General features: G+C 44.8%; 1 protein-coding gene across 19 annotated transcripts in view; it reads left to right on the top strand.

Moving 5' to 3' along the window:
* The window catches only part of LOC118402551 (disco-interacting protein 2 homolog C-like), a 259141-nt gene that overhangs the window by 142091 nt on the left and 91875 nt on the right, over positions 1-25175 (top strand). For 17 of the 19 annotated variants that reach the window (XM_052477019.1, XM_052477011.1, XM_052477012.1 and 14 more), the window contains 2 exons: positions 15683-15793; positions 19103-19255. In XM_052477019.1, coding sequence (XP_052332979.1) covers positions 15683-15793; positions 19103-19255 — 264 coding nt within the window. The remainder of the gene's footprint in view (positions 1-15682; positions 15794-19102; positions 19256-25175) is intronic. The other 2 variants (XM_052477015.1, XM_052477028.1) reach the window with 1 other exon arrangement.

Genomic DNA, 25175 nt, shown 5'->3' with positions numbered 1-25175 from the left:
GACGAGAATGGTTGTGGACAGGCAAAAGATCATAAACAAGGTCATAGTCCAGGAGGTACAGAGTGGCAGCATGGTCAGGCAGGTGGGTTCGGGGTCAAGGCAGGCAAGGGTCAAAACCAGGAGGACTAGCAAAAGAGATGGAAAAAGCAGGAGCACAGAAAAACACGCTGGTTGACTAGACAACCTGGCAACACAGTCCCTGGGTATTTGTTCCAACGGGAAAATGGGTGACACCTGGAGGTGGGTGGAAACAAAGACAGGAGAAATAGATCAGGGTGTGCTGCCCCCCTCCTGGCATCCTACCTGGGTGCCAGCGGTGATGAGGGACAGGGAGCAGTTGAAGGAGGCCAGACGGAGCATTCCGGAGTCTTGCTTTGAGCGCACACCATGCATGTGGCAACGAAGGCCGAGACATCAGCAGCCATGGTGGGCCGCCAGAAGCATTGTCGGAGGAAAGCCAGGGTACGAAGAGCCCCAGGATGACAGGTGAGCCTGGAAGAGTGAGCCCATTCCAGGACCTGAGGCCGGGCCGAATCAGGAACGAGTATCCTGTTAGCCAGGGTCCGGCTGGGAACGTTGTGTCTTGCGGACCAGAGCCCCAATAACCCAAACAACCGAAGCCACCTGTTCCTGGGCAGAACGAGAGAGAACCAGGATGTCATCAAGGTAGACAAAAACAAAACGATTCAACATGTCCCAGAGCACATCATTGACCAGGCGTTGAGTCCAAACAGCATGACCAGGTACCCAGTGTCCACTGACAGTGTTGAAAGCTGTCTTCCACTCGTCTCCTTCATATCCACACAAGGTGGTAGGCATTCCGAAGGTCCAGTTTGGAAAAGATGGTAGCCCCCTGGAGAGGTTCGAAAGCCGATGAGAGGGGTGGTGATTTTTGATCATAATGTCATTGAGCCCCCGGTAATCAATGTATGGACGCAGGCTATTGTCATTCTCTCCCACAAAGAATCCTGCGCCAGCAGGAGCACAAAAGAACAAATGCTCCCAACAGCCAGAGAGTCCACTGTACTCCTCCATGGCCTTGGTCTCAGGACCAGACAGGGTATATAGCCAGCCTTGAGGCGGTGTGGTGGCCGGGAGGAGGTCAATAGGACGATGGACAATGAGGTAGCACGAGCCTTGCTGAAAACCTCCAGGTCATCGTACTCTGCAGGAACAGCAGAAAGATCGGAGGCCGTACTCAATCCTGGAGACAGACGTTCCGGGTGAAGGCTGCGCCAACTTCAGGCAATATGAATGGCAGAACGGGCTCTGAATCCGTGGTCCAGTCAATATCGGGGTTGTGCTTCTTGGAGCCAAGAAAATAGGGATGTGGGGAGACTCAGAGGAGAAGCTGTATTGACTCACTGTGGTTTCCAGATACCCGCATATTAATGGACTGTGCTGTGCGTGACTCTTCCAATGGAGTGGCTGTCCAGTGCCCTGGCATCCATAGGAACAGAGATGAGTTGAGTAGGGATACTTAGTTCTGATACCAGGGTAGCATCCATGAAACGCATCTGCCCCAGAGTCAATGAGCACCCGGAGAGACTTAGACTGGTCTACCCACAGCAATAAAATCAGTTTTTGCTGTTGAGTTAAACGGTTCCCAGTCAGGCTCACCAGTGTAGCCTGCATGAACGTTCTCTGGATTCCAGGCACTCTCGGTGGCCAACATGCAAAGGACTACAGCGTAGTCTGCCACACTATGGGGGTCTTGGTCTAATTCAAGTAGTTCAGGCCGATTCTCTCCCGGATAATGGAGAATCGAAAACCTTCCTCACCTCTTCCATGAAGACCTCCAGATCACAACAAATAGTGGATTGTTGCTCCCAAACTGCCATAGCCCAGGAGAGCGCCCTTCCTGACATTAGCATAATAATATACGCCATCTTTGACCGGTCAGACGTTTGCTGCAGCTCAAAAATGTGGGAGCACTGAGAAAGAAAGAACCCTGGAAGAATCTCCAGAATATCGCTCCGGAGGTGGAAAGTGCGGTTCTTGGGTAGCCGGTGTAGGCTGTACAAACCCGCCACTAATAGTAAAAGGTTACTGGGTGGTCTCAGAGGTGGCAGGCTTGCCTATGAGCTAACTCACTGATTCGCTCCATAATAGCCTTGAGCCCTTGGTCGTGGCGTTCCGTCAGGGAACGAAGCCCTTCCAAAAGGTCCAGCAGTAGCTCCTCATGCCTCCCAATGGTGGCTCCCTGCAGGGAGACAGCGTGGCGGAGCTGGTCTAAGTCTGCTGGGTCTGTCATGGCCAGTTTGTACTATAAGGGCTCAGGGTGAGACCCAGATGCAGACACGGGAGGCAGATGGTTCGAGTCTCTGATTAGTTATCATAATCCAAAGGGCAGGCAAGAGAATGGTTGTAGACAGGCAAAAGATCATAAACAAGGTCATAGTCCAGGAGGTACAGAGTGGCAGGCAGGCTAGAGGTCAGACAGGCGGGTTCAGAGTCAAGGGTCAAAACCGGGAGGACGAGCAAAAGAGAGAAGAAAAAGCAGGAGCACGGAAAAACGAACTGGCAACAGACAAAACGGGGAACACTGGAATAAATACCCAGGGACTAATGGGGAAAACGGGTGACACCTGGACGTGGGTGGAGACAATCACAAATACAGGTGAAACGGATCAGGGTGTGACACTAGTCTAAAGAAGGCCACTTTTATTGCTCAGAACAACAGTTTTCAGCTGTGCTGACATAATTGCAAAAGGGTTTTCTAATGGTAATTTAGCCTTTTTAAAATGATAAACTTGGATTAGCTAACACAACGTGACATTGGAACATAGGAGTGATGGTTGCTGATAATGGGCCTCTTTACGGCTATGTAGATATGCAAAGCTCGTCGTTGGAAGGAGGAGACCAAGGTGCAGCGTGGTAGGCGTACATCTTTCTTTTATTGATGACACAGAGAAAAAAACAAATACAAAACGAAACGCACAGATCTGTTGGGCTGGAAAGCAACAGTACAAAAACAAGATCCCACAAACTAAGGTGGAAAAAAGGCGGCCTAAGTATGATTCCCAATCAGAGACAACGATAGACGGCTGCCTCTGATTGGGAACCATACCCGGCCAACAACGAAATAGACAACATAGTTTGCCCACCGTAGTCACACCCTGACCTAACCACATAGAGAATTAAAATATCTAAGGTCAGGGCGTGACGAGATATTTCATAAATCTGCCGCTTCCATTTACAACATTAACAATGTCTACATTGTATTTTTGATCAGTTTGTTATTTTAATGCACCAAAAATGTGCTTTTCTTTTAAAAACAAAGACATTTCTAAGTAACCCCTATCCTTTTGAACGGTGGTGTAAATCAAACACACAGGGAATTTACTGAATGGTTGCCTCCCAAATGGCACAATATCCCTGGTCGAAAGTCGTGAGCTTTAGTAGGGAATCAGGTGGCATGTGGTACTCAAGCTATGTGTGAAACTAGCCAAGTGTGTAAAAAAACGTTCTCGTCTAAAAGGTGCCCCCATGTCCACTCATTGTGCTTGTAAAGAGACATGCATAATGAACATGAGGTCCTCCTTTACACACAACCTCCTGAAGCTCGTCACATTATGGCCCTCTGAACACAAGACCTGCCCAGTTAAATGTTGTATTATAGTGCTGTAAAATCTGTCTTCCAAAATGGAGCCATTCCATTCCCCACAAACCTACTGCTGTTGGTGGATGTCAATGTTCTAATCTGCGTCCCAAATGGCCCTATAGGCTCTCGTCAAAAGTACATACTGTAGGGAAGGGTGCCATTTGAGAGACGGGCAGATCTGTCCATTACACAATTGTGAGATGATCTGAACGCCTGCTCTGTAGCACTGTATATAGCATTGCTCTGTGTGAGCCTAGCTCCTAGCCTCTCTCCCAGCCCTATTCACCCTCTACGGGGCGGCTGCTGAAAACCAATCGTATTACAGAAATATAATGGGCCGTTAAAATGTCATGGCCGGGGCGAGACGGTGCCAGACACGTAAAGTTCCTTAGATTATTATTATTAATTATTATTATTATTATTACAAGGGTAATATATTCAAGCACCATCACAGGGTTTAATTTGGCAGTGGGTGTACGGTCGGTCTGAAATGGCTCACAGGTGAAACACTCCTTCACCACCCTCTTACCAACTGTTACTCGGGAATAACCACTAGTAAACTCTCCTGGATACCACTGCACAACCATTAGAAAGGTCAGTTGAGTGTCATGCATGATGCCTGGCTTGTGACACGGGTTGCAGAATTCCGGCAGCTTTCCCAAAATTCCCAGGTTCTCTAGAAATCCTGGTTGGAAGATGCACAGAATCAGCAGGGAATAAACAGGTCGTCCTTAATGCACCAACCGGGATTTTCGGGAAAACCTGGACTTTTTGGGAAAGTTTAGTAATCGTAGTTGGTTCTCAAATGCGGCCTGGCATTCTCATCACACTTGTCTCCAAGTCAATAAAAGGCTGAGCTAGCAGCCAGTTACACCAGTAGTGGGATGGTTGTTTCCTCTGAGTCTCTAGCCCAGTGAACCACAGTGAGTCTGAAGTCTGAGCACATACATAAAACAGATACTGTACTGGTCTCAAGTGAATCTAATATTGATTTGTGGAGGTCCAGGACAAACATACTTACTGTAAGTGGTTGTAAAATAATCAGGGGATTCCCCACAACTGGGTTAAATTAGGACTACAGTATCAGAGAGCGAGTTATTCCAAGAAATGCGTGCCTTTTTTGATATTTGAGGTATAAATTGTGCACACATTCCATGTTTAAAAGCCTAATATATTTAGTGCATTTTAATATAGACCACATGGAAAATGTAAAAAAAAAAAATATTGAAAGAATTGCTAATGTGGCAACATTCCGCCAGCGTTTTGACACGTGCATCCTGTTACTTCAAAGAAGATTTGAACCCATTTAATTCAAATGTTTATCCAAGTTGTCACGGTCATTGTAAAGCTCTAGTTGTTATTTTGTTGCTTTAAACAGTCATTTCTGAAGATTATGTAATTTATTTAATGTGGTCAGTTATTAATTTTAAGGTCAAAGAACCCTGTCACACATGTTAAGGTCAAACCTGTTACGGGAAGTGAACTAGCGTTTTAATAGTAATATTTAATTTAATATTTTGGAGATTATGGGAACATTTGTGGACTTACGGTGAGGACACAACAGTTCACCTGACACAAGACTGAAGCCAAATATTACGCTTTTGATTTTGTGCATTTTTTTACTGTACTTTTCACCACATATGTTAATGAAATCTGAAAATATTCTGGATGCAGTCAGTAGTATCAGAATATTCCTGAAAAATGTCAGTTTTCAACCATATACACTATATATACAAAAGTATGTGGACATCCCTTGAAATTAGTGGACGTGGCTATTTCAGCCTGTATCTTGTGACCGTAGTGTAGCTATGTACGGCAGGACCAAATCAGAATGATAGGTAGGAGGAAGCCCATGTACTGCCTTGTATGTTAGCAGTAAAACCTAGAAATCAGCCGTTGCCTCAACAGGAAGCCAGTGTAGGGAGGTATGCACTGGAGTAATATGATCACATTTCTTGGTTCTAGGCAGGATTCTGGCAGGCGTGTTTAACACTAACTGCATAGGAAGGAGTCAGGTGTGCGTTCCGCAGTGAGTTCTCTTCACAACAGACAAACGGGCTCATTCTGTTCAGAACAACCCAGTGTATAACGCCATGTCATCTTTTAACTGTACATCACACATAGTAATGATGAACGTTGACACGATATATGATATGAGTTTTATGATATGAAATGTGAAGTGCACATTTAGACCCACGGGTGTTTTGCTTGCTTGTATGACATCATCAAAGGCGTATTTATTATAATCCTCAATGTCTCATCTTTTACAGAGTCCTTGTTTACAGCATTTCCCTCATTCAAACAATAAAAAATGAGCAAAAGTCGCCCAATTAGCGGGAGAGAAGGGCATCTTCTTGTCGTACGCGGTGATCAAGTTCAGAACGGGTCAAAATCCATACAAACCTGTGAAGCTCAGACATGTATAGCATGTTACTGCACAGCCACTTGCGTTCCAATTTAGGTGCTTATCAGTGTCCAACTCTGCCATTTTAAACCTGTATATTGGTACAAGTGTAAAGGGCTACTATGCACTTACTATTAGTGATGCACCAATATGGCATTTGTGGCCGATACTGATATCCAATGTTTTCCTTGCCAAAAACAACGATACCAACGTTATTTACAATTTTAGCAGCCTTTTAGCATTCTAGTAGTTAGACCGCTGCGTCCATGTGTGTTGTTAACTAAGGCACTGCATCTCAGGGCGAGAGGCGTCACTACAGTCCCTGGTTCGAATCCAGGCTGTATCACATCCGGCCGTGATTGGGAGTCCCATAGGTCGGCGCACAACTGGCCCAGCGTCGTCTGGGTTTGGCCGGTGTAGGCTGTCATTGTAAATAAGAATTAACGTAGTTATTACACATTGATTACACTCACTCGTATTTCATGTCACAACGATTCATCGATACGTATGCTATGATGCTGGTAAAGTTGTCTCGTGCACCTACAGTTTTGGTCATAAAAAAGAAAAGCTAGCCAGCTCCTAGATGCAAACAATGTTCTTCCCCAAAAACATAGCAAAAAGACAGCTGTTTCAGTAGCTATATAGTTTGCTAGCTAACTATATAGCTAGGTGTCATATAAAATAACCCTAATTTATAAGACTGTTCTTATTTTATTAATGGTGGTCAGACCATCTATGTGAAGCTAGCCACAATAGTGGACTTTGTGGTTAGCCTTTAAAATAAAAGTATGTAATTGACAGTAATGCAAATTAACACACACACAATTATGCCATAATTGAATAGATCATACTAAACGAGGTTGGAATGTTTTATAAAATCAACAAAAGACAATAATTTGTTAATTTGACATCTGTTAAAATCACTCTGGATGTAGAATTACTATAGAATTGCGTTGGGAGCATACATATTTCACTGTACAGCCTTACCTATGGATTATGGATCAATGACATGAGGTATCAGTCTACTCAGTGACACCCCCCAGAGAACATTAGCATCGTAGCTCTTATTGCGGGACTCAACTGTGAATTGAGCCACATTTTATTGTCAACCGAGGTGTATTGAACACTATTCCAGAGGAAAAACAATACTGCGTGGATGTTTTGGAGTCTGATAACTCTGAGGGAAAATATATTGGGTATTGAGTAGACTAATAGCTAATTTCATTGATCCACAATCCTGAGGTAAAGCTGTACAGTGCAATATGAATGTCAATACACACAATAGGCTGACTGGGGAGGTGATTTCACACAGTCACTGTCCCGCGATAAGAGCCACGATGCTAATATTTGTGTAAACTCTTCAGTTGTACTCTGTGGGTAGACTGATACCCCATTTCATTGCAACCTTGTTTAACATTATGTAGTCTAAATATGACATGATTCCACCAATTAATAATTAACTTTTATTTTGAGGACAAACCGTAAATTCCACTACTGTTCATAATCCTTATTGTGGCTAGCTTCACAACACAACCTGGTCCGGTCGAGCCTCAGGAGCCAGATGACGCTCGCTGGCTGCTTATAACATTAGCTTTAGACAACAGGGTTAAGTAGCTGGCTAACTATTTATTTTCATGAACTGAAGTTCAATTTCAATAGATGAACAATAAGTGGCAACCTAGCTAATACTTACTCACAAGGATTCATAAATCATTGCTAAGAATAGTGAAAATGACTGCAGTTTCTACTGGTCATTGTTTTCAGGCTCGTAATATTGGTGCTAGTTGGGTACCAAGCTAAAGCTAGCTACAGTGGGGCAAAAAGTATTTAGTCAGCCACCAATTGTTCAAGTTCTCCCACTTAAAAGTTCTCCCACTTAAAAAGATGAGAGAGGCCTGTAATTTTCATCATAGGCACACTTCAACTATGACAGACAAAATGAGAGGGGAAAAAATCCAGAAAATCACATTGTAGGATTTTTAATGAATTTATTTGCAAATTATGGTGGAAAATAAGTATTTGGTTACCTACAAACAAGCAAGATTTCTGGCTCTCACAGACCTGTAACTTCTTTAAGAGGCTCCTCTGTCCTCCACTCGTTACCTGTGTTAATGGCACCTGTTTGAACTTGTTATCAGTATAAAAGACACCTGTCCACAACCTCAAACAGTCACACTCCAAACTCCACTATGGCCAAGACCAAAGAGCTGTCAAAGCACACCAGAAACAAAATTGTAGACCTGCACCAGGCTGGGAAGACTGAATCTGCAATAGGTAAGCAGCTTGGGAGCAATTATTAGGAAAGGGAAGACATACAAGACCACTGATAATCTCCCTCGATCTGGGGCTCCACGCAAGATCTCACCCTGTGGGGTCAAAATTATCACAAGAAAGCCTACCATCAGCAAGGGCATTGAAGATGAAACGTGGCTGGGTCTTTCAGAATGACAATGATCCCAAACACACCGCCCGGGCAACAGAGGAGTGGCTTCGTAAGAAGCATTTCAAGGTCCTGGAGTGGCCTAGCCAGTCTCCAAATCTCAACCCCTTAGAAAATCTTTGGAGGGAGTTGAAAGTCCGTGTTGCCCAGCAACAGCCCGAAAACATCACTGCTCTAGAGGAGTAGTGAATTCCATTATCTTGGCATTAATGGATTTTGCCTTTGAGTTGTCTGCTGAAATGTTCTTAGTCTTTCAAATGACTGCTGGACTTGACTGCTCAATCCACACAGCAGACGTTGTGGGCTAGGTTAGGAATGCTGTGTTGCACGTGTAGCACCACATTGTACGTGGCATCATTACGTCATGTACCTACGTTATATAGGTATACACATCAGCTTTGGCATCGGTTTTGCACATCGGCGTTAAAACTAGACATCGGGCTGATACCCATGTTGGCATTTTTATCTAATATCGGCCGACTCATTCACCGATTTTTATATTGTGCATACCTACCTACTAAAGTATTTTTATTCATGTTTTTATTAAGTTGACCATGTGCACTTAATGACAATGTTAAAATGAGGTGAAATAATGTTTTTTTCCCACTAAGTGAATTGGTGGAACGACCCTGGTCATGCGTGTGTATTGCCATTTAGAACACCAGCAACAAACCTTCTATCTAGCCTCGACTCGAGCCATTCCAGGATTACGAAGCGATGCCTGGCAGTGCAAGACTACCCTATCTAAACCATTGACATCTATATAGTGCAGGTTGAAAAAGCACGGTCTTCGCCACCATCTCTGTGTCGCATCTCTGTGTACTACAGGTAGTTCTAATTCAAACCTTATTATAGATGACTCCCCTAAGGGGGGGGCAGTTACATTTCACACTGGCTTTGACCAATTCTTCATGCTACAATTTTGGAGCTTAAAATACCTTCAGAAGTCTTTAACAATCTATGTATTTTGTTACTATTGAGGTCACAGACTCCTCCATCGAGCCTCTTATTGAATGTAGCATATTTCCCTGTGAAAGGTGTACAGGAACAGATGAGACTGAGATTGATTTCCTTTAAGTTTAAGGTGTGCGTGTATGTGGATGAATGTTCTCTGTGCTTGTCAATCTGTAGTAGAAAGGGGGAATGGGATCATCGATTTATCATACGTCTCTGGTAAACCAAGGGTCACTATGGCAGAGCAGAAAGTAATCCACTTTTTAGGGCGTTTGCCTAGAGTATTACAAATGGCTGCATTGCTCAAGCTCCTGCCTCGAGCTTTGGTGTTGAGGACTGAGGTGATTATTTCATTGTTTCTTTGTTGTGAACATGCGATTTACCTTCTAGGGTTGGGCTGTAATGAAGACTACAGAGATTTAGTCTAAAGCCATCGTAGAGTCAGTCGTAGATCACTAGCTTTGTGTTCTCTAGCTAGCAGACTGTCTGCAACAGTGGAATACTAGCAAACACTTGTTTCAGGATTATTGTAACTGTTGGGTGTTTGCTGTGTTTCGGTGCGTGTCCATGGCATAGGGAATAGGATTCCATTTGGGATGAAAAATGAGAGGCTGAGTGACCCAGTCACCTGATGGATTTAATAGGAAATAGAGTTAATTGAGGGGACTCTCCGTTTCAAAGGAGCGTAACAATACCAGACAGACTTGAATAATGTCCATGGATGTCTGTGGTGAAATAAAGTTGTGCTCGCTAGAACAAATAATACTGACACTGAGTTTAACAATGTAGATGCAGACTGTATAATGTATTCATTTCCCTCTATTTTTCATTATCTATTAATTTCCTCCTTATACTATACAGTACATCACTATATGCTCATAATATAATCTATAATAAGCTAGTATCTGCTGTGCGAAGAAGAGAGAACCTTGTACACACCTTGTACACAGCAGTGTGTTTAGATCCAGGTGGTGGTTTTGGCAGGAGCAACTTCGACCCATCCAAAAACACAAAAACTACCCGAGATGGCATAGCAGTTCAGACGTCTTGTGTCCTCGTCTTGTCGTGTCCTGTATATATATATATTTACAACTTTTTTTCACATACATTTTATTTTTCATCAACTCATCTTCAAAACACTCTCCTGCAACCCGCCTCACCAATTTATATTTATAAATAAGTATTATTTACCTCAAATCTGCAATCCTCCAAGAAGCTAGCCAGAAGCTCCAAGAAGCTAGCCAGAAACGAACCAGAAGCTAGCGAGAAGCTAATCAGAAGCTAGTTCAGAAGCTAGTTAGCTTCTTTACTGGCAAATCATTAGTATTCAGCTAACCACGGTTTGTGGTCATCAGCTATCCTTTAGCTCGAAAATCTATCGCCAGTTTTTGTACGGCACGGAACATACCGGACCAATTTTTCTCTCCATGTCCTTGGATTTCGGCTGCTCTCTGGACATTCATTCCCGGATCTCACAGCTGGCTGGCTGCTGTCCGTGTGTCTGTCTGCTCTCGTCGATTCCGGAGCAAGCATCGGTTGCTCCGGAGCTGGCCAGCTCCGTCAGTCGCTCCTGAGCTCCGTCAATCACTCCTGGGCTGCAGTCACCTATCCGGACCCGTTTTACCGCCTACGCGGAGCCCCACCGGGCCTTCGCAACTGGACTGCCGACGTTATCTACCCGAAGGAGATCCGGCTGGCTCCTCCGTCGCGACGTTTCCTGAACGCCCATCTGCGGCCTGCTAACCGTTAGCTGTCTTACCGGCTGCTCTCAGAATAGACAATCGGACAATTTATTTATTTTTATTATTATTATGTTTCTTCTTGGGCCTCTATAACTATATCTATTGTTTTTATTTTATTTTTGTTGTGTGATTTGGACTAATCCCCTCTACCACACGGAACCCCACTAATCTACTGACAAGAGGTGGCTAACAACAGACCTCCATCCTATGCTAGCTTGCTACCGATGTCCTGGATAGCTGTCTAAATCGCCGTGACCCCCAAACCAACCACTCCACTCACTCGACTAAGGATGCCTCTCCTTAATGTCAATATGTCTTGTCCATTGCTGTTCTGGTTCGTGTTTATTGGCTTATTTCACTGTAGAGCCTCTAGTCCTGCTCACTATACCTTATCCAATTTATTAGTTCCACCACCCACACATGCAATGACATCTCCTGGTTTCAATGATGTTTCTAGAGACAATATCTCTCTCTTCATCACTCAATACCTAGGTTTACCTCCACTGTATTCACATCCTACCATACCTTTGTCTGTACATTATACCTTGATGCTATTTTATCGCCCCCAGAAACCTAATTTTACTCTCTGTTCCAGACGTTCTAGACGACCAATTCTTATTGCTTTTAGCCGTACCCTTATTCTTCTCCTCCTATGTTCCTCTGGCGATGTAGAGGTGAATCCAGGCCCTGCAGTGCCTAGCTCCACTCCTATTCCCCAGGCGCTCTCTTTTGATGACTTCTGTAACCGTAATAGCCTTGGTTTCATGCATGTTAACATTAGAAGCCTCCTCCCTAAGTTTGTTCTATTCACTGCTTTAGCACACTCTGCCAACCCGGATGTTCTAGCTGTGTCTGAATCCTGGCTTAGGAAGACCACCAAAAATTCTGAAATTTTAATTCCAAATTACAACATTTTCAGACAAGATAGAACTGCCAAAGGGGGCGGTGTTGCAATCTACTGCAAAGATAGCCTGCAGAGTTCTGTCCTACTATCCAGGTCTGTACCCAAACAATTTGAACTTCTACTTTTAAAAATCCACCTCTCTAAAAACAAGTCTCTCACCGTTGCCACCTGCTATAGACCACCCTCTGCCCCCAGCTGTGCTCTGGACACCATATGTGAACTGATTGCCCCCATCTATCTTCAGAGCTCGTGCTGTTAGGCGACCTAAACTGGAACATGCTTAACACCCCAGCCATCCTACAATCTAAACTTGATGCCCTCAATCTCACTCAAATTATCAATGAACCTACCAGGTACCCTCCCAAAGCCTTAAACACGGGCACCCTCATAGATATCATCCTAACCAACTTCCCCTCTAAATACATCTCTGCTGTCTTCAACCAAGATCTCAGCGATCACTGCCTCATTGCCTGCATCCGTAAAGGGTCAGCGGTCAAACGACCTCCACTCATCACTGTAAAACGCTCCCTGAAACACTTCAGCAAGCAGGCCTTTCCAATCGACCTGGCCGGGGTATCCTGGAAGGATATTGATCTCATCCCGTCAGTAGAGGATGCCTGGATATTTTTTTTAAATGCCTTCCTAACCATCTTAAATAAACATGCCCCATTCAAGAAATTTAGAACCAGGAACAGATATAGCCCTTGGTTCTCCCCAGACCTTACTGCCCTTAACCAACACAAAAACATCCTATGGCGTTCTGCATTAGCATCGAACAGCCCCCGTGATATGCAGCTGTTCAGGGAAGCTAGAAACCGTTATACACAGGCAGTTAGAAAAGCCAAGGCTAGCTTTTTCAAGCAGAAATTTGCTTCCTGCAACACTAACTCAAAAAAGTTCTGGGACACTGTAAAGTCCATGGAGAATAAGAACACCTCCTCCCAGCTGCCCACTGCACTGAAGATAGGAAACACTGTCACCACTGATAAATCCACCATAATTGAGAATTTCAATAAGCATTTTTCTACGGCTGGCCATGCTTTCCACCTGGCTACTCCTACCCCGGTCAACAGCACTGCACCCCCAACAGCAACTCGCCCAAGCCTTCCCCATTTCTCCTTCTCCCAAATCCATTCAGCTGATGTTCTGAAAGAGCTGAAAAATCTGGACCCCTACAAATCAGCCGGGCTAGACAATCTGGACCCTTTCTTTCTAAAATTATCTGCCGAAATTGTTGCCACCCCTATTACTAGCCTGTTCAACCTCTCTTTCGTGTCATCTGAGATTCCCAAAGATTGGAAAGCAGCTGCGGTCATCCCCCTCTTCAAAGGGGGGGACACTCTTGACCCAAACTGCTACAGACCTATATTTACATTTACATTACATTTACCATGCCTTTCTTAAGGTCTCCTACCATGCCTTTCTAAAGCCAAGTCAACAAACAGATTACCGACCATTTTGAATCTCACCATACCTTCTCTGCTATGCAATCTGGTTTCAGAGCTGGTCATGGGTGCACCTCAGCCACGCTCAAGGTCCTAAACGATATCTTAACCGCCATCGATAAGAAACATTACTGTGCAGCCGTATTCATTGATCTGGCCAAGGCTTTCGACTCTGTCAATCACCACATCCTCATCGGCAGACTCGACAGCCTTGGTTTCTCAAATGATTGCCTCGCCTGGTTCACCAACTACTTCTCTGATAGAGTTCAGTGTGTCAAATCGGAGGGTCTGCTGTCCGGACCTCTGGCAGTCTCTATGGGGGTGCCACAGGGTTCAATTCTTGGACCGACTCTCTTCTCTGTATACATCAATGAGGTCGCTCTTGCTGCTGGTGAGTGCCTGATCCACCTCTACGCAGACGACACCATTCTGTATACTTTCGGCCCTTCTTCTGGACACTGTGTTAACAACCCTCCAGGCAAGCTTCAATGCCATACAGCTCTCCTTCCGTGGCCTCCAATTACTCTTAAATACAAGTAAAACTAAATGCATGCTCTTCAACCGATCGCTACCTGCACCTACCCGCCTGTCCAACATCACTACTCTGGACGGCTCTGACTTAGAATACGTGGACAACTACAAATACTTAGGTGTCTGGTTAGACTGTAAACTCTCCTTCCAGACCCATATCAAACATCTCCAATCCAAAGTTAAATCTAAAATTGGCTTCCTATTTCGCAACAAAGCATCCTTCACTCATGCTGCCAAACATACCCTTGTAAAACTGACCATCCTACCAATCCTCGACTTTGGCAATGTCATTTACAAAATAGCCTCCAATTCCCTACTCAACAAATTGGATGCAGTCTATCACAGTGCAATCCGTTTTGTCACCAAAGCCCCATATACTACCCACCATTGCGACCTGTACGCTCTCGTTGGCTGGCCCTCGCTTCATACTCGTCGCCAAACCCACTGGCTCCATGTCATCTACAAGACCCTGCTAGGTAAAGTCCCCCCTTATCTCAGCTCGCTGGTCACCATCTCCCACCTGTAGCACACGCTCCAGCAGGTATATCTCTCTAGTCACCCCCAAAACCAATTCTTTCTTTGGCCGCCTCCTTCCAGTTCTCTGCTGCCAATGACTGGAACGAACTACAAAAATCTCTGAAACTGGAAACACTTATCTCCCTCACTAGCTTTAAGCACCAACTGTCAGAGCATCTTACAGATTACTGCACCTGTACATAGCCCACCTATAATTTAGCCCAAACAACTACCTCTTTCCTAACTGTATTTAATTTATTTTGCTCCTTTGCACCCCATTATTTTTATTTCTACTTTGCACTTTCTTCCATTGCAAAACTACCATTCCAGTGTTTTACTTGCTATATTGTAATTACTTTGCCACCATGGCCTTTTTTGCCTTTACCTCCCTTCTCACCTAATTTGCTCACATTGTATATAGACTTGTTTATACTGTATTATTGACTCTATGTTTGTTTTAATAATAATAATAATAATAATAATATATGCCATTTAGCTGACGCTTTTATCCAAAGCGACTTACAGTCATGTGTGCATATATTCTACTTATGGGTGGTCCCGGGAATCGAACCCACTACCCTGGCGTTACAAGCGCCATGCTCTACCAACTGAGCCACAGAAGGACTCCATGTGTAACTCTGTGTCGTTGTATCTGTCGAACTGCTTTGCTTTATCTTGGCCAGGTCGCAATTGTAAATGAGAACTTGTTCTCAACTTGCCTACCTGGTTAAATAAAGGTGAAATAAAAAATAAAAAATAAAATGTGTAAAAACTCGGGGCTCCCGAGTGGCGCAGTGGTCTAAGGCACTGCATCTCAGTGCTCGAGGCGTCACTACAGACACCCTGGTTCGATTCCAGGCTGTATCACAACCGGCTGTGATTGGGAGTCCCATAGGGCGGTGCGTAATTGTCCAGGCGTCGTCCGGGTTTGGCCGGGGTAGGCCGTCATTGTAAATAAGCATTTGTTCTCCACTGACTTGCCTAATTAAAGGTGAAATAAAAAAAACGAAGGGCATACTAGAGTCTGCAGTGTTCTTTCTGTTCCACCCATAGGAAAGGCCTCTGTACTCTAGTACCGGTGTTTGTGGTCTGGCCAGGCTGTGCTTTAGGTAACTCGGTCCTTGCCTTCTCCCCCACCCCAGGGATGGACCCCTCTGTGCCCCACGAGAGGAGAACCCCCGTCACTCCTGGCTCCTCCTCTCGCTACCACCGCCGCCGCTCCTCTGGCTCCCGGGACGAACGCTACAGATCAGGTAGGACAACGACACCTTTCAACATCACACATAAACTTTACTTTTAGAGTGACTGAATTTCCTTTTTACTTCAGTTGGCATCTTGATTGGAAAGCGAGGTAGTGGCAGTTTCTTTCCCTCAACCCAAACAGTAGCGCAAACCTCAAAATCCTGTTATATAGTTTGTAGTTATTGCCAGTTACTATAGTAATGGAGCTCTATAGTTTTACCACTAAATAAAATGTCTAGGTTTGTGGTAACAGAATAAACTCTGATTACCAAACGCTTTGTTTTTATCAAGTCAAATTTGATTTGTCACATCATCGAATTCAACCTTACAGTGAAATGCTTACTTACTAGTCCTTAACCAACAATGCAGTTTTAAGATAATCTCACTCTTAATGCTAATAGCTCAGATTATTATTATTAAAAATATATATATTTTCATGTTTATCACTCTTATTTATTTTAGACCAATGAACCACTTATGCTATTACCAGCTCAACAGCTTGCTTCATTAGTAGTCACCCCCCTCTCTCTCTTGCTCTTTTTTTCTCTCTCATACAAATGACCCTGCTTCAACATACCAGCCACAGATTCTGGCACTGTGCTCCAGCCTCATTTTAGAAACACATTGATTGTGTCTCAAATGTCACCTTAAGCCCTATATGGTGCACTACTTTTGACCAGAGCTACACATTATGTAGAGAATAGGGTGCCATGTGAAACACACACAGAACCAGCTTGGCAACAGTCCTAACTGTAGTCCAGTTGGCAACCACGACTACAGTCTGTAGTGCCAGAATCTGCCAAGCACCCATAGAAAACCTGCATTTGATTTACTGGTGTGACACAATGCCCATTGTAACATACCAGTACTATAGTCTATAGAAACTGGACCAATGGGTTGGGGTTGAATCATGGGTTTTGTTGATTTGATGCTCTTAATTTAAAAAAAATATGTAATTGCCCATTATCTGGCTGAACACAATGATCTCACATTAAGCCCCAGTTGTCTGAGGACATTATTCAGACCCAGCCATAGAGGGAGCAGCCAATAGACACAGAGGTCCCAAAAATACAGCCCTATAAAAACAGGATCCATGTTGAATTAAAAAATACCTGACAACCAACAAGGCTTTGCATGCATCCCAAATGGTACCATATTACCTTTATAGTGCACTATTTTTGACCAAAAGTAGTGCACTATAAAGTGAATATGCGCCATTTGGGATACAAATGTAGTCTGTTCTCAATGGCCATTACTAAACAGGTCCACTAAAGCATCATGACATAAAGGGTGTAGGTTACTGGCAATTGTTTTTCCTCACTAGAACCAAGCTATTTCTTTGGTAAGATGAATTAACTTAGTGTGAGATGTCTTACTTTTTGTGAGCAGCCAGAGGTGGAGTCCCCAGTGTACAAGACTCACTTTGAGAGGAGCAGCAGTGGACCATTTAGCTTCTTACTGTACAAAGTTTGCTGCCTCAGTGTCTTTAAATATCTTTGTCAGATGTTACTATGGAATACTTAAGTATAATTACAAGCATTTCATAAGGGTCAAAGGCTTTTATTGACAATTACATGAAGTTGATGCAAAGAGTCAATATTTGCAGTGTTGACGCTTCTTTTTTCAAGACCTCTGCAATCCGCCCTGGCAGGCTGTCAATTAACTTCTGGGCCACATCCTGACTGATGACAGCCCATTCTTGCATAATCAATGCTTGGAGTTTGTCCACCCGCCTCTTGAGGATTGACCACAAGTTCTCAATGGGATTAAGGTCTGGGGAGTTTCCTGGCTATATACTCCAAAGAAATCAATGTTTTGTTTCCCGAGCCACTTAGTTATCACTTTTGCCTTATGGCAAAGGCATTGTTCATCACCAAACTGTTTCTGGATGGTTGGGAGAAGTGGCTCTCGGAGGATGTGTTGGTACCATTCTTTATTCATGGTTGTGTTCTTAGGCAAAATTGTGACTGAGCTCACTCCCTTGGCTGAGAAGCAACCCCACACATGAATGGTCTCAGGATCATTTACTGTTGGCATGACACAGGACTGATGGTAGCCTTTTCCAGACAAGCTTTTTTCTGGATGCCCCAACCAATCGGAAAGGGGATTCATCAGAGAAAATTACTTTACCCCAGTCCTCAGCAGTCCAATCCCTGTACCTTTTGCAGAATATCAGTCTGTCCCTGATGTTTTTCCTGGAGAGAAGTGGCTTTTTTGCTGCCCTTCGTGACACTTTGGCCATCCTCAAAGTCTTCGCCTCACTGTGCGTGCAGATACGCTCACACCTGCCTGCTGCCATTGCTGAACAAGCTCTGTACTGGTGGTGCCCCGATCCCGCAGCTGAATCAACTTTAGGAGCCGGTCCTGGCGCTTGTTGGACTTTCTTGGACGCCCCGAAGCCTTCTTCACAACAATTGAACCACCCTCGAAGTTCTTGATGATCCAATAAATGGTTGATTTAGGTGCAATCTTACTGGCAGCAATATCCTTGCCTGTGAAACCCTTTTTGGTCAAAGCAATGATGACGGCACGTGTTTCCTTGCAGGTAACCGTGGTTGACAGAGGAAGAACAATGATTCCAAGCACCACCCTCCTTTTGAAGCTTCCAGTCTGTTATTCGAACTCAATCAGCATGACAGAGTGATCTCCAGCCTTGTCCTCATCAACACTCACACCTGTGTTAATGAGAGAATCACTGACATGATGTCAGCTGGTCCTTTTGTGGCAGGGCTGAAATGCAGTGGAAATGTTTTTTGGGGATTCAGTTCATTTGCATGGCAAATAGGGACTTTGCAATGAATTGCAATTCATCTGATCACTCTTCATAACATTCTGGAGTATATGCAAATTGCCATCATACAAACTGAGGCAGCAGACTTTGACACAAATATTCATTTTCATTCTCAAAACCTTTGGCCACGACTGTACACTGGATCTTCTGAAGTCATCAATGCCCGGAGTAATTGTTACAGCCCAATCTTCCATGATTAAAAAAAAAGTGGCTACAGGCATGGAATTGTTCTTAGATTGTTAGATTTTTGGGGGGGCCGGTTTCCCGGGCACACAACGATTTCCCGGTCTCGTGGGCATGTTTTAAAAGGCATGTTCAATAGAGTTTATCTATTGAAAGTGTTAATTAGTCCAAGACTAGGTTTAATCTGTGTCTGGGGAAACCATGGTGTTTAGTAAAATATAGCATACACCTTGCACTATTTTCACTGAATTTAGTTACATTTCACTTAAGTGTTTCCAGAATAAAGATGAAATCTGAGTTTGTGACACCAGGTCTTCCAACATGTCCGTCCTGCTGTGTGTTGCAGATGTCCACACAGAGGCTGTGCAGGCGGCTCTGGCCAAACAGAAGGAGCGTGGTAAGATGGCAGTACCCATGCCCTCCAAGCGCCGCTCCCTGGTCGTGCAGTCCTCCATGGATGCCTACACTCCCCCAGGTGAGGAACATATAGGACTCCAAGGTAATGTCATAGCTGCCTGGGACTACCTCACTTTGTGTGTGTGTGTGTGTGTGTGTGTGTGTGTGTGTGTGTGTGTGTGTGTGTGTGTGTGTGTGTGTGTGTGTGTGTGTGTGTGTGTGTGTGTGTGTGTGTGCGTGCGTGCGTGCGCTTGAATATGGGTGTAGGGTTGATTGGCGGTATCCCGGTTCCTGGGATTTACCGCCAAAAACCACTCCCCTTTTCTGTGAGAAACCTGTAAATGATATGAACAGCATGGTGTGAAATGGAACTGTTATATTATATGTGATGTCTAAATATGTCTTCTCTACGGCCTCTGCATGATGAATCAACGCTAAGGGTGGGGACAGACATCCCCTCTCAGTATGGACCACAGTTCATAATGCATGTAGACCTATCATCTCATGGTAACTTGTTTCCTTGCGACTGGTTTTTGCTGCAGCCTCTGATATAGTAATATAAAGACCGAATGTGCGTCTAATTTACACATCTCCATCTGGATTTTGGGGGTCACCTTGTTTAAAAAAAATGTAATTGTTTTATTGCAGCTGCAGAACTTTAAAACACTTGAATATCTTTGCTTTAAATCAGTGCGAGCACTCTGTCTTTCTCTCTCGCCGTCAACTCCATTCAAATTGTATCCAAAATAGATCATCCTGTTCTAGAATGATACTGGGTAAAGTGTGTGTGTGTGTGTGTGTGTGTGTGTGTGTGTGTGTGTGTGTGTGTGTGAATGTATGATGTCCAAGCCTACCTCTATCAGGTAATGAATTCAATGCAGTATTAGCCTTATATTTAGCTAATTAATGATGGGTTATGCATAATAAGCTTCTAACTTATAACCTCTGACTCTTACACAATACGCACGCACCTGTACTCCACTTGCCCCTACTTAAATAACACTCGTTAGCACTTGGAGTCCCATGCAGGAAAATCTGTACTAGAATAGCTTGCTGGCCATGATTCCTGTAGCATTTCTTACACCAATGGAACTATTTGAAGAGGGACACAAGCTATTTTTACTGAATGTTAAATACAGCAGCCAATAGAACTCATGCGTAGTTTTGAAAGACGAGCGAACACGCGACAGCGGTAAGCTATTTATTCAGACCCATAACCATTCAATCTTTGTGTAGAGAAGTGAAAGCCTTTGGCGTCAGGAGAATGATGAAGACGAGGACAACTAAACATTTCATTTAACTGTTGAAAGCAAGGAAGGAATGAAGCAACAATAGAGAGAGAGAGAGAGAGGTAGGCAGGCTAATAAAATTAGGGGAAATATTATGAAAGGTATATATGCGTCAGAGAACTAATTATACAAATAGGCCCTATTATATTTCAATATTAAAATCAAATTCGCTAGCCTATAACTTTGTACGCCGCGTGTGCTGCACCAGAACCACATGTTCTCTTCTGCTTTATCATAATACAAAACAGTGCAGTATGATACATACAACAAGATTAGCCTACTGGAGCTAGTTTCATCTATTTACCCAAGCGGGCATATAGCTAGCTACGTCTATGGACTTTTGTATTTCTGTCGTGCATAATGTGCAGTAACCTGTATCTTATATATGTATTGGGTCATGGCGCAATCATCTGGTCTTTTTTTTGGACTTGGGCTCATAAAATGTATTTAATATATGGCTCATATGCCAGCAACCTGTCCCCCCTCACTAACTCACTGATACAGTGTCTCACCTATGTCTGTACATGTCATGTCTGCCAGTCAATTCAATCAGCCTGGGTTGGCAAAGCATCTATTTATCACAAATTGACGTTGTTGATCTCATCAGAAGCTCCTTTCTACAGTGTACATTTTCTTTCTTCATCTACATTATTTATTGATTGGCTGTAATTACAACGGAATGAGTCCATTTGAAAGTGTGATTGACGTTAAAGTATGGTTATGTTGTCTCTTGATCGTTTTTTGGGGGATCGTATCCATTAGATACAGTACAATAGGGTTTCAACACAGCACTTTAAATCTTCAGTCTCCTAGTATTTTACCACGAGTTGATGGCACTCCAGACAGTCTTAGATAAAACGTCCCCAGTCTGTCAATGGAGCAGATGGACTGGGGAAGAAAGAAGCCAATATTGACATGGTGTCATTGATGACCATGGGAGTGGTTAAGTCGCTCTTAAACTGTTACTCATGCTAGCTAAAAACAGCTGACCGACGAGCTGCCATTTTGATAATTATGATTGCCATCCATTTCAGTCACTTCTCTCAGACCCTTGGCTAACATAAGACAGCTGAACCACAGGCTTAGGTTTGCATCACAAATGGCACCCTATTCTCTATATCGTGCACTACTTTTGACCAGGGCCCATAGGACTAAAGTAGTGCACTATCACTATTATGCTCCGCTTATAGGAGTAATATGGTTAATACTAGCTAGCTGAAAGGTATAGCTAATTTCTCCCTTTGCCATATCCCACTAACCAACATATGTGCTGTCTGTGCTACAACAATCTGTAGACATAATCACTTGTCATATACTGCACTGTAGAGCTGTAAGAATGTAACAGCTAGATTGTAGCATGGGCCCCACCCAGCCAGAGGTTTATGGAGTGGAGAGTATCTTTATGAGAGAGCGGTGTTAAGTAGCCATTATCGCATTTGCAGTAGGGCTGAAGGCTAGGGCTGAAGGCTGGGACCGAGGTGTCTACAGGGATTCATTTACTGAACACGCACCACACACACCACGCAGGAAATCACGACAGGCACATTTTCAGATGATTCCAAATGAGCAGGCAGGCAGAGTTCTTATAAGGCAGAGCGAACAGCCCCTTGAGGGAGAAGGAACAGTGACACAGCACTCACGGCGTGTTGGTGCCTGACTACCTGCGAGGCTGGGGCGTTCAGGGACACTAGAGGCACTCACGGCGTGTTGGTGCCTGACTGCCTGCGAGGCTGGGGCGTTCAGGGACACTAGAGCCACTCCCGGCGTGTTGGTGCCTGACTGCCTGCGAGGCTGGGGCGTTCAGGGACACTAGAGGCACTCACGGCGTGTTGGTGCCTGACTGCCTGCGAGGCTGGGGTCATTCAGGGACACTAGAGCCACTCACGGCGTGTTGGTGCCTGACTGCCTGCGAGGCTGGGGCGTTCAGGGACACTAGAGCCACTCACGGCGTGTTGGTGCCTGACTGCCTGCGAGGCTGGGGCGTTCAGGGACACTAGAGCCACTCCCGGCGTGTTGGTGCCTGACTGCCTGCGAGGCTGGGGCGTTCAGGGACACTAGAGCCACTCACGGCGTGTTGGTGCCTGACTGCCTGCGAGGCTGGGGCGTTCAGGGACACTAGAGCCACTCACGGCGTGTTGGTGCCTGACTGCCTGCGAGGCTGGGGCGTTCAGGGACACTAGAGCCACTCCCGGCGTGTTGGTGCCTGACTGCCTGCGAGGCTGGGGTCATTCAGGGACACCAGAGCCACTCACGGCGTGTTGGTGCCTGACTGCCTGCGAGGCTGGGGTCATTCAGGGACACCAGAGCCACTCACACACATCGTATCATGCAAGGCAAGCAGCCTTATTCCACTGAAACAAAGCCTGCCAATGGCAATTAGAATATGGACTCCTTGTCTTCTAGTCTGTCTTTCTAATTAATTAGTATCGTGATTGGTATGACGCTATTTTTGTGTGGGTTTTTTTGTACATGGATTTATCCCGAGATGGGTCTCTATTCCTTGTGTAGTGCACTACATAGGGAATAGGGTACCATTTGGCTCGCAGCCTGTGTCTGTCTCAGGGCGCCATCTCCTGTGTGTTGTGGAGATCAGAGGAAATGCACTGTTTCTGTGTGTAACGTGCTGATAATGATGAGTGGCAGTGCATACAGCACATTACAATGTAATCAGCTGTGACTGTTACTGAGGGACAAACAAAAAAGAAAAGCAACTGCCTCTATTCCCTGTGTGTGTGTGTGTGTGTGTGTGTGTGTGTGTGTGTGTGTGTGTGTGTGTGTGTGTGTGTGTGTGTGTGTGTGTGTGTGTGTGTGTGTGTGTGTGTGTGTGTGTGTGTGTGTGGTACCTTATCTCAGCAGTCAAAGCCTAATCAATTTAATTAACATGAAATTAGCACAGGACCGGCTACAAAGAGTTTTCGTTCGTCATCTCAATCAAATACTGACGTCCAATACTAGATTAGGATTAGGATTGGAATGGTCACTAATCCAGCTTCATGAATTGGTTTTCCCAAATAGGATGCCATATCGGATATATGCACTCACACACGCACGTACGTACGCACGCACGTACACACACCCGCCCATGTCCTTATACTGAGGTCCTCTGATGTCTGGCTTCTTAGAATCATTACATGTATTGAGGATCCCTAGAGGACTTAGTCTTCAGGGGCTCATCAGAGACTTCCTGTGTGTGTGAGCGCACATCTGGATGTGTGTGTAATATGATTAGGTGGTTGCCTGGCAGCAGTGTATTTTTGCCGTCAAGTGGTGCTGGCCATATACACACAGCCTCTGAGAAGCTTTCCTGCCTTGCAATCTAGCACTGCTCTACCTGAGACTGTCACTCAGACTGTAGAGGCCCAGGCTAAAACAGTAAAAATTGGAGCTAGCAACCAGAAATGGTGGCACTGTCAACAACTGTAGCAGATGGGTTAGTTCGCCACACATTATCCACATGCCATATTAGTCCACTGTAAAACAATGCGCTTGAAATGGGGATTTTGAATTTCACCAATGAGGAACAAACAGCCACAACAAAGCATCACTAAGAGCTGAGACCTGGAGGGCAAGTTGCAGCAGTTCCTTTTTAAGAGCAGCATGGCAGGGCGGCAGCTCTCAGATAGGGCTGTCAGGGGACCATTGTGCCACGCCACACGGCTGCTCTCTTATCTGTCCCAGTGTCAACAACGCAGGAGAGCCCAGGTGTGAACGGACTGACAGCTGTCACTGACACTGCCCTGACAACACCACCAGCCAGCCAATTAAAGAGTGCTGTACGACATATTGCTGGCCAATCAAATGTCAGGCTGTTTCCCGGCCAATGGCGGGGCTGGCCTGTGTTGTTAATCTGCTCTTTCTCCTGTGTTTGTGCAGGCAGGGTAGGCAGAAGGAGAGCGGATGGAACCCTGGTGACCTGAAGGGTGTTGGAGCCGGTATTCACTGCAGGCTGGAGGAGACCTCCCTAAGCCCAGCAAAGGTTACCGTCTCTCCCACTGCTGTCACTGGCAAAGACAGTGTGTCAGCTCCTCAGTGTCAGAGAGAGGCTCACAGAGGACTAGACTAGATAACAAACAAAAAATTCTCAGACATTTTACTGGCCAAAAATATATATATTATATTTTATGTGCACTCATAAAACCTATTAAGTTAATGTAGGCTTTTTATGTTTTTTTGCTGATTTCTATTTTCCCAGAATTTATCACGTTACATTTTTATATTCAACATTTTGCCCATGCAGAGTTGACATTTACTAGAAAAGGTCAACCGGTTCGAGGCTGCTGTATTGTTGGCTAACTTGAGTAGATAAGGTGCTAGGCTGAAGTGTAATTGGAGGACTGTATACACACACACACACACCCGAGAGAGAGCCAGGCCCATCCTGTTGTTGATCTCTCTCAGTAGGTCACTCTACAGTGCACCTGGTTCTTAAATGGCTCGTCATGATCCAGCCTCTCTCCCTCTGTTTGTTCCTCTCATCCCTCAGACAGACACCCTCCGCTGGCCCCCGGCAGACAGCCCTGTCCTGTCGCAGAATGCAAAATAAAGCACACAAAGAAACCCACTCCCTCATCCCCAGACTCAGCCACTGACTGGCTAGGGTTTAAAAACATCCCTGAGTGGAGAGTAGTGATATTAGCTCAGTAGGAGTGACAGTGTTTGGGCTGAGACTGTCTGTGTTGCAGTGGATTTGGGTGCATGAAAGTGAGTCAGCCTAATGATGTGAGGTGCAGGGCT

The sequence above is a fragment of the Oncorhynchus keta genome, chromosome 23 (genome assembly GCF_023373465.1).
Source record: "Oncorhynchus keta strain PuntledgeMale-10-30-2019 chromosome 23, Oket_V2, whole genome shotgun sequence".
NCBI lineage: Eukaryota > Metazoa > Chordata > Actinopteri > Salmoniformes > Salmonidae > Oncorhynchus > Oncorhynchus keta.
Note: the sequence above shows the minus strand (reverse complement) of the source record. Positions and strands in the feature narration are given on the sequence as shown.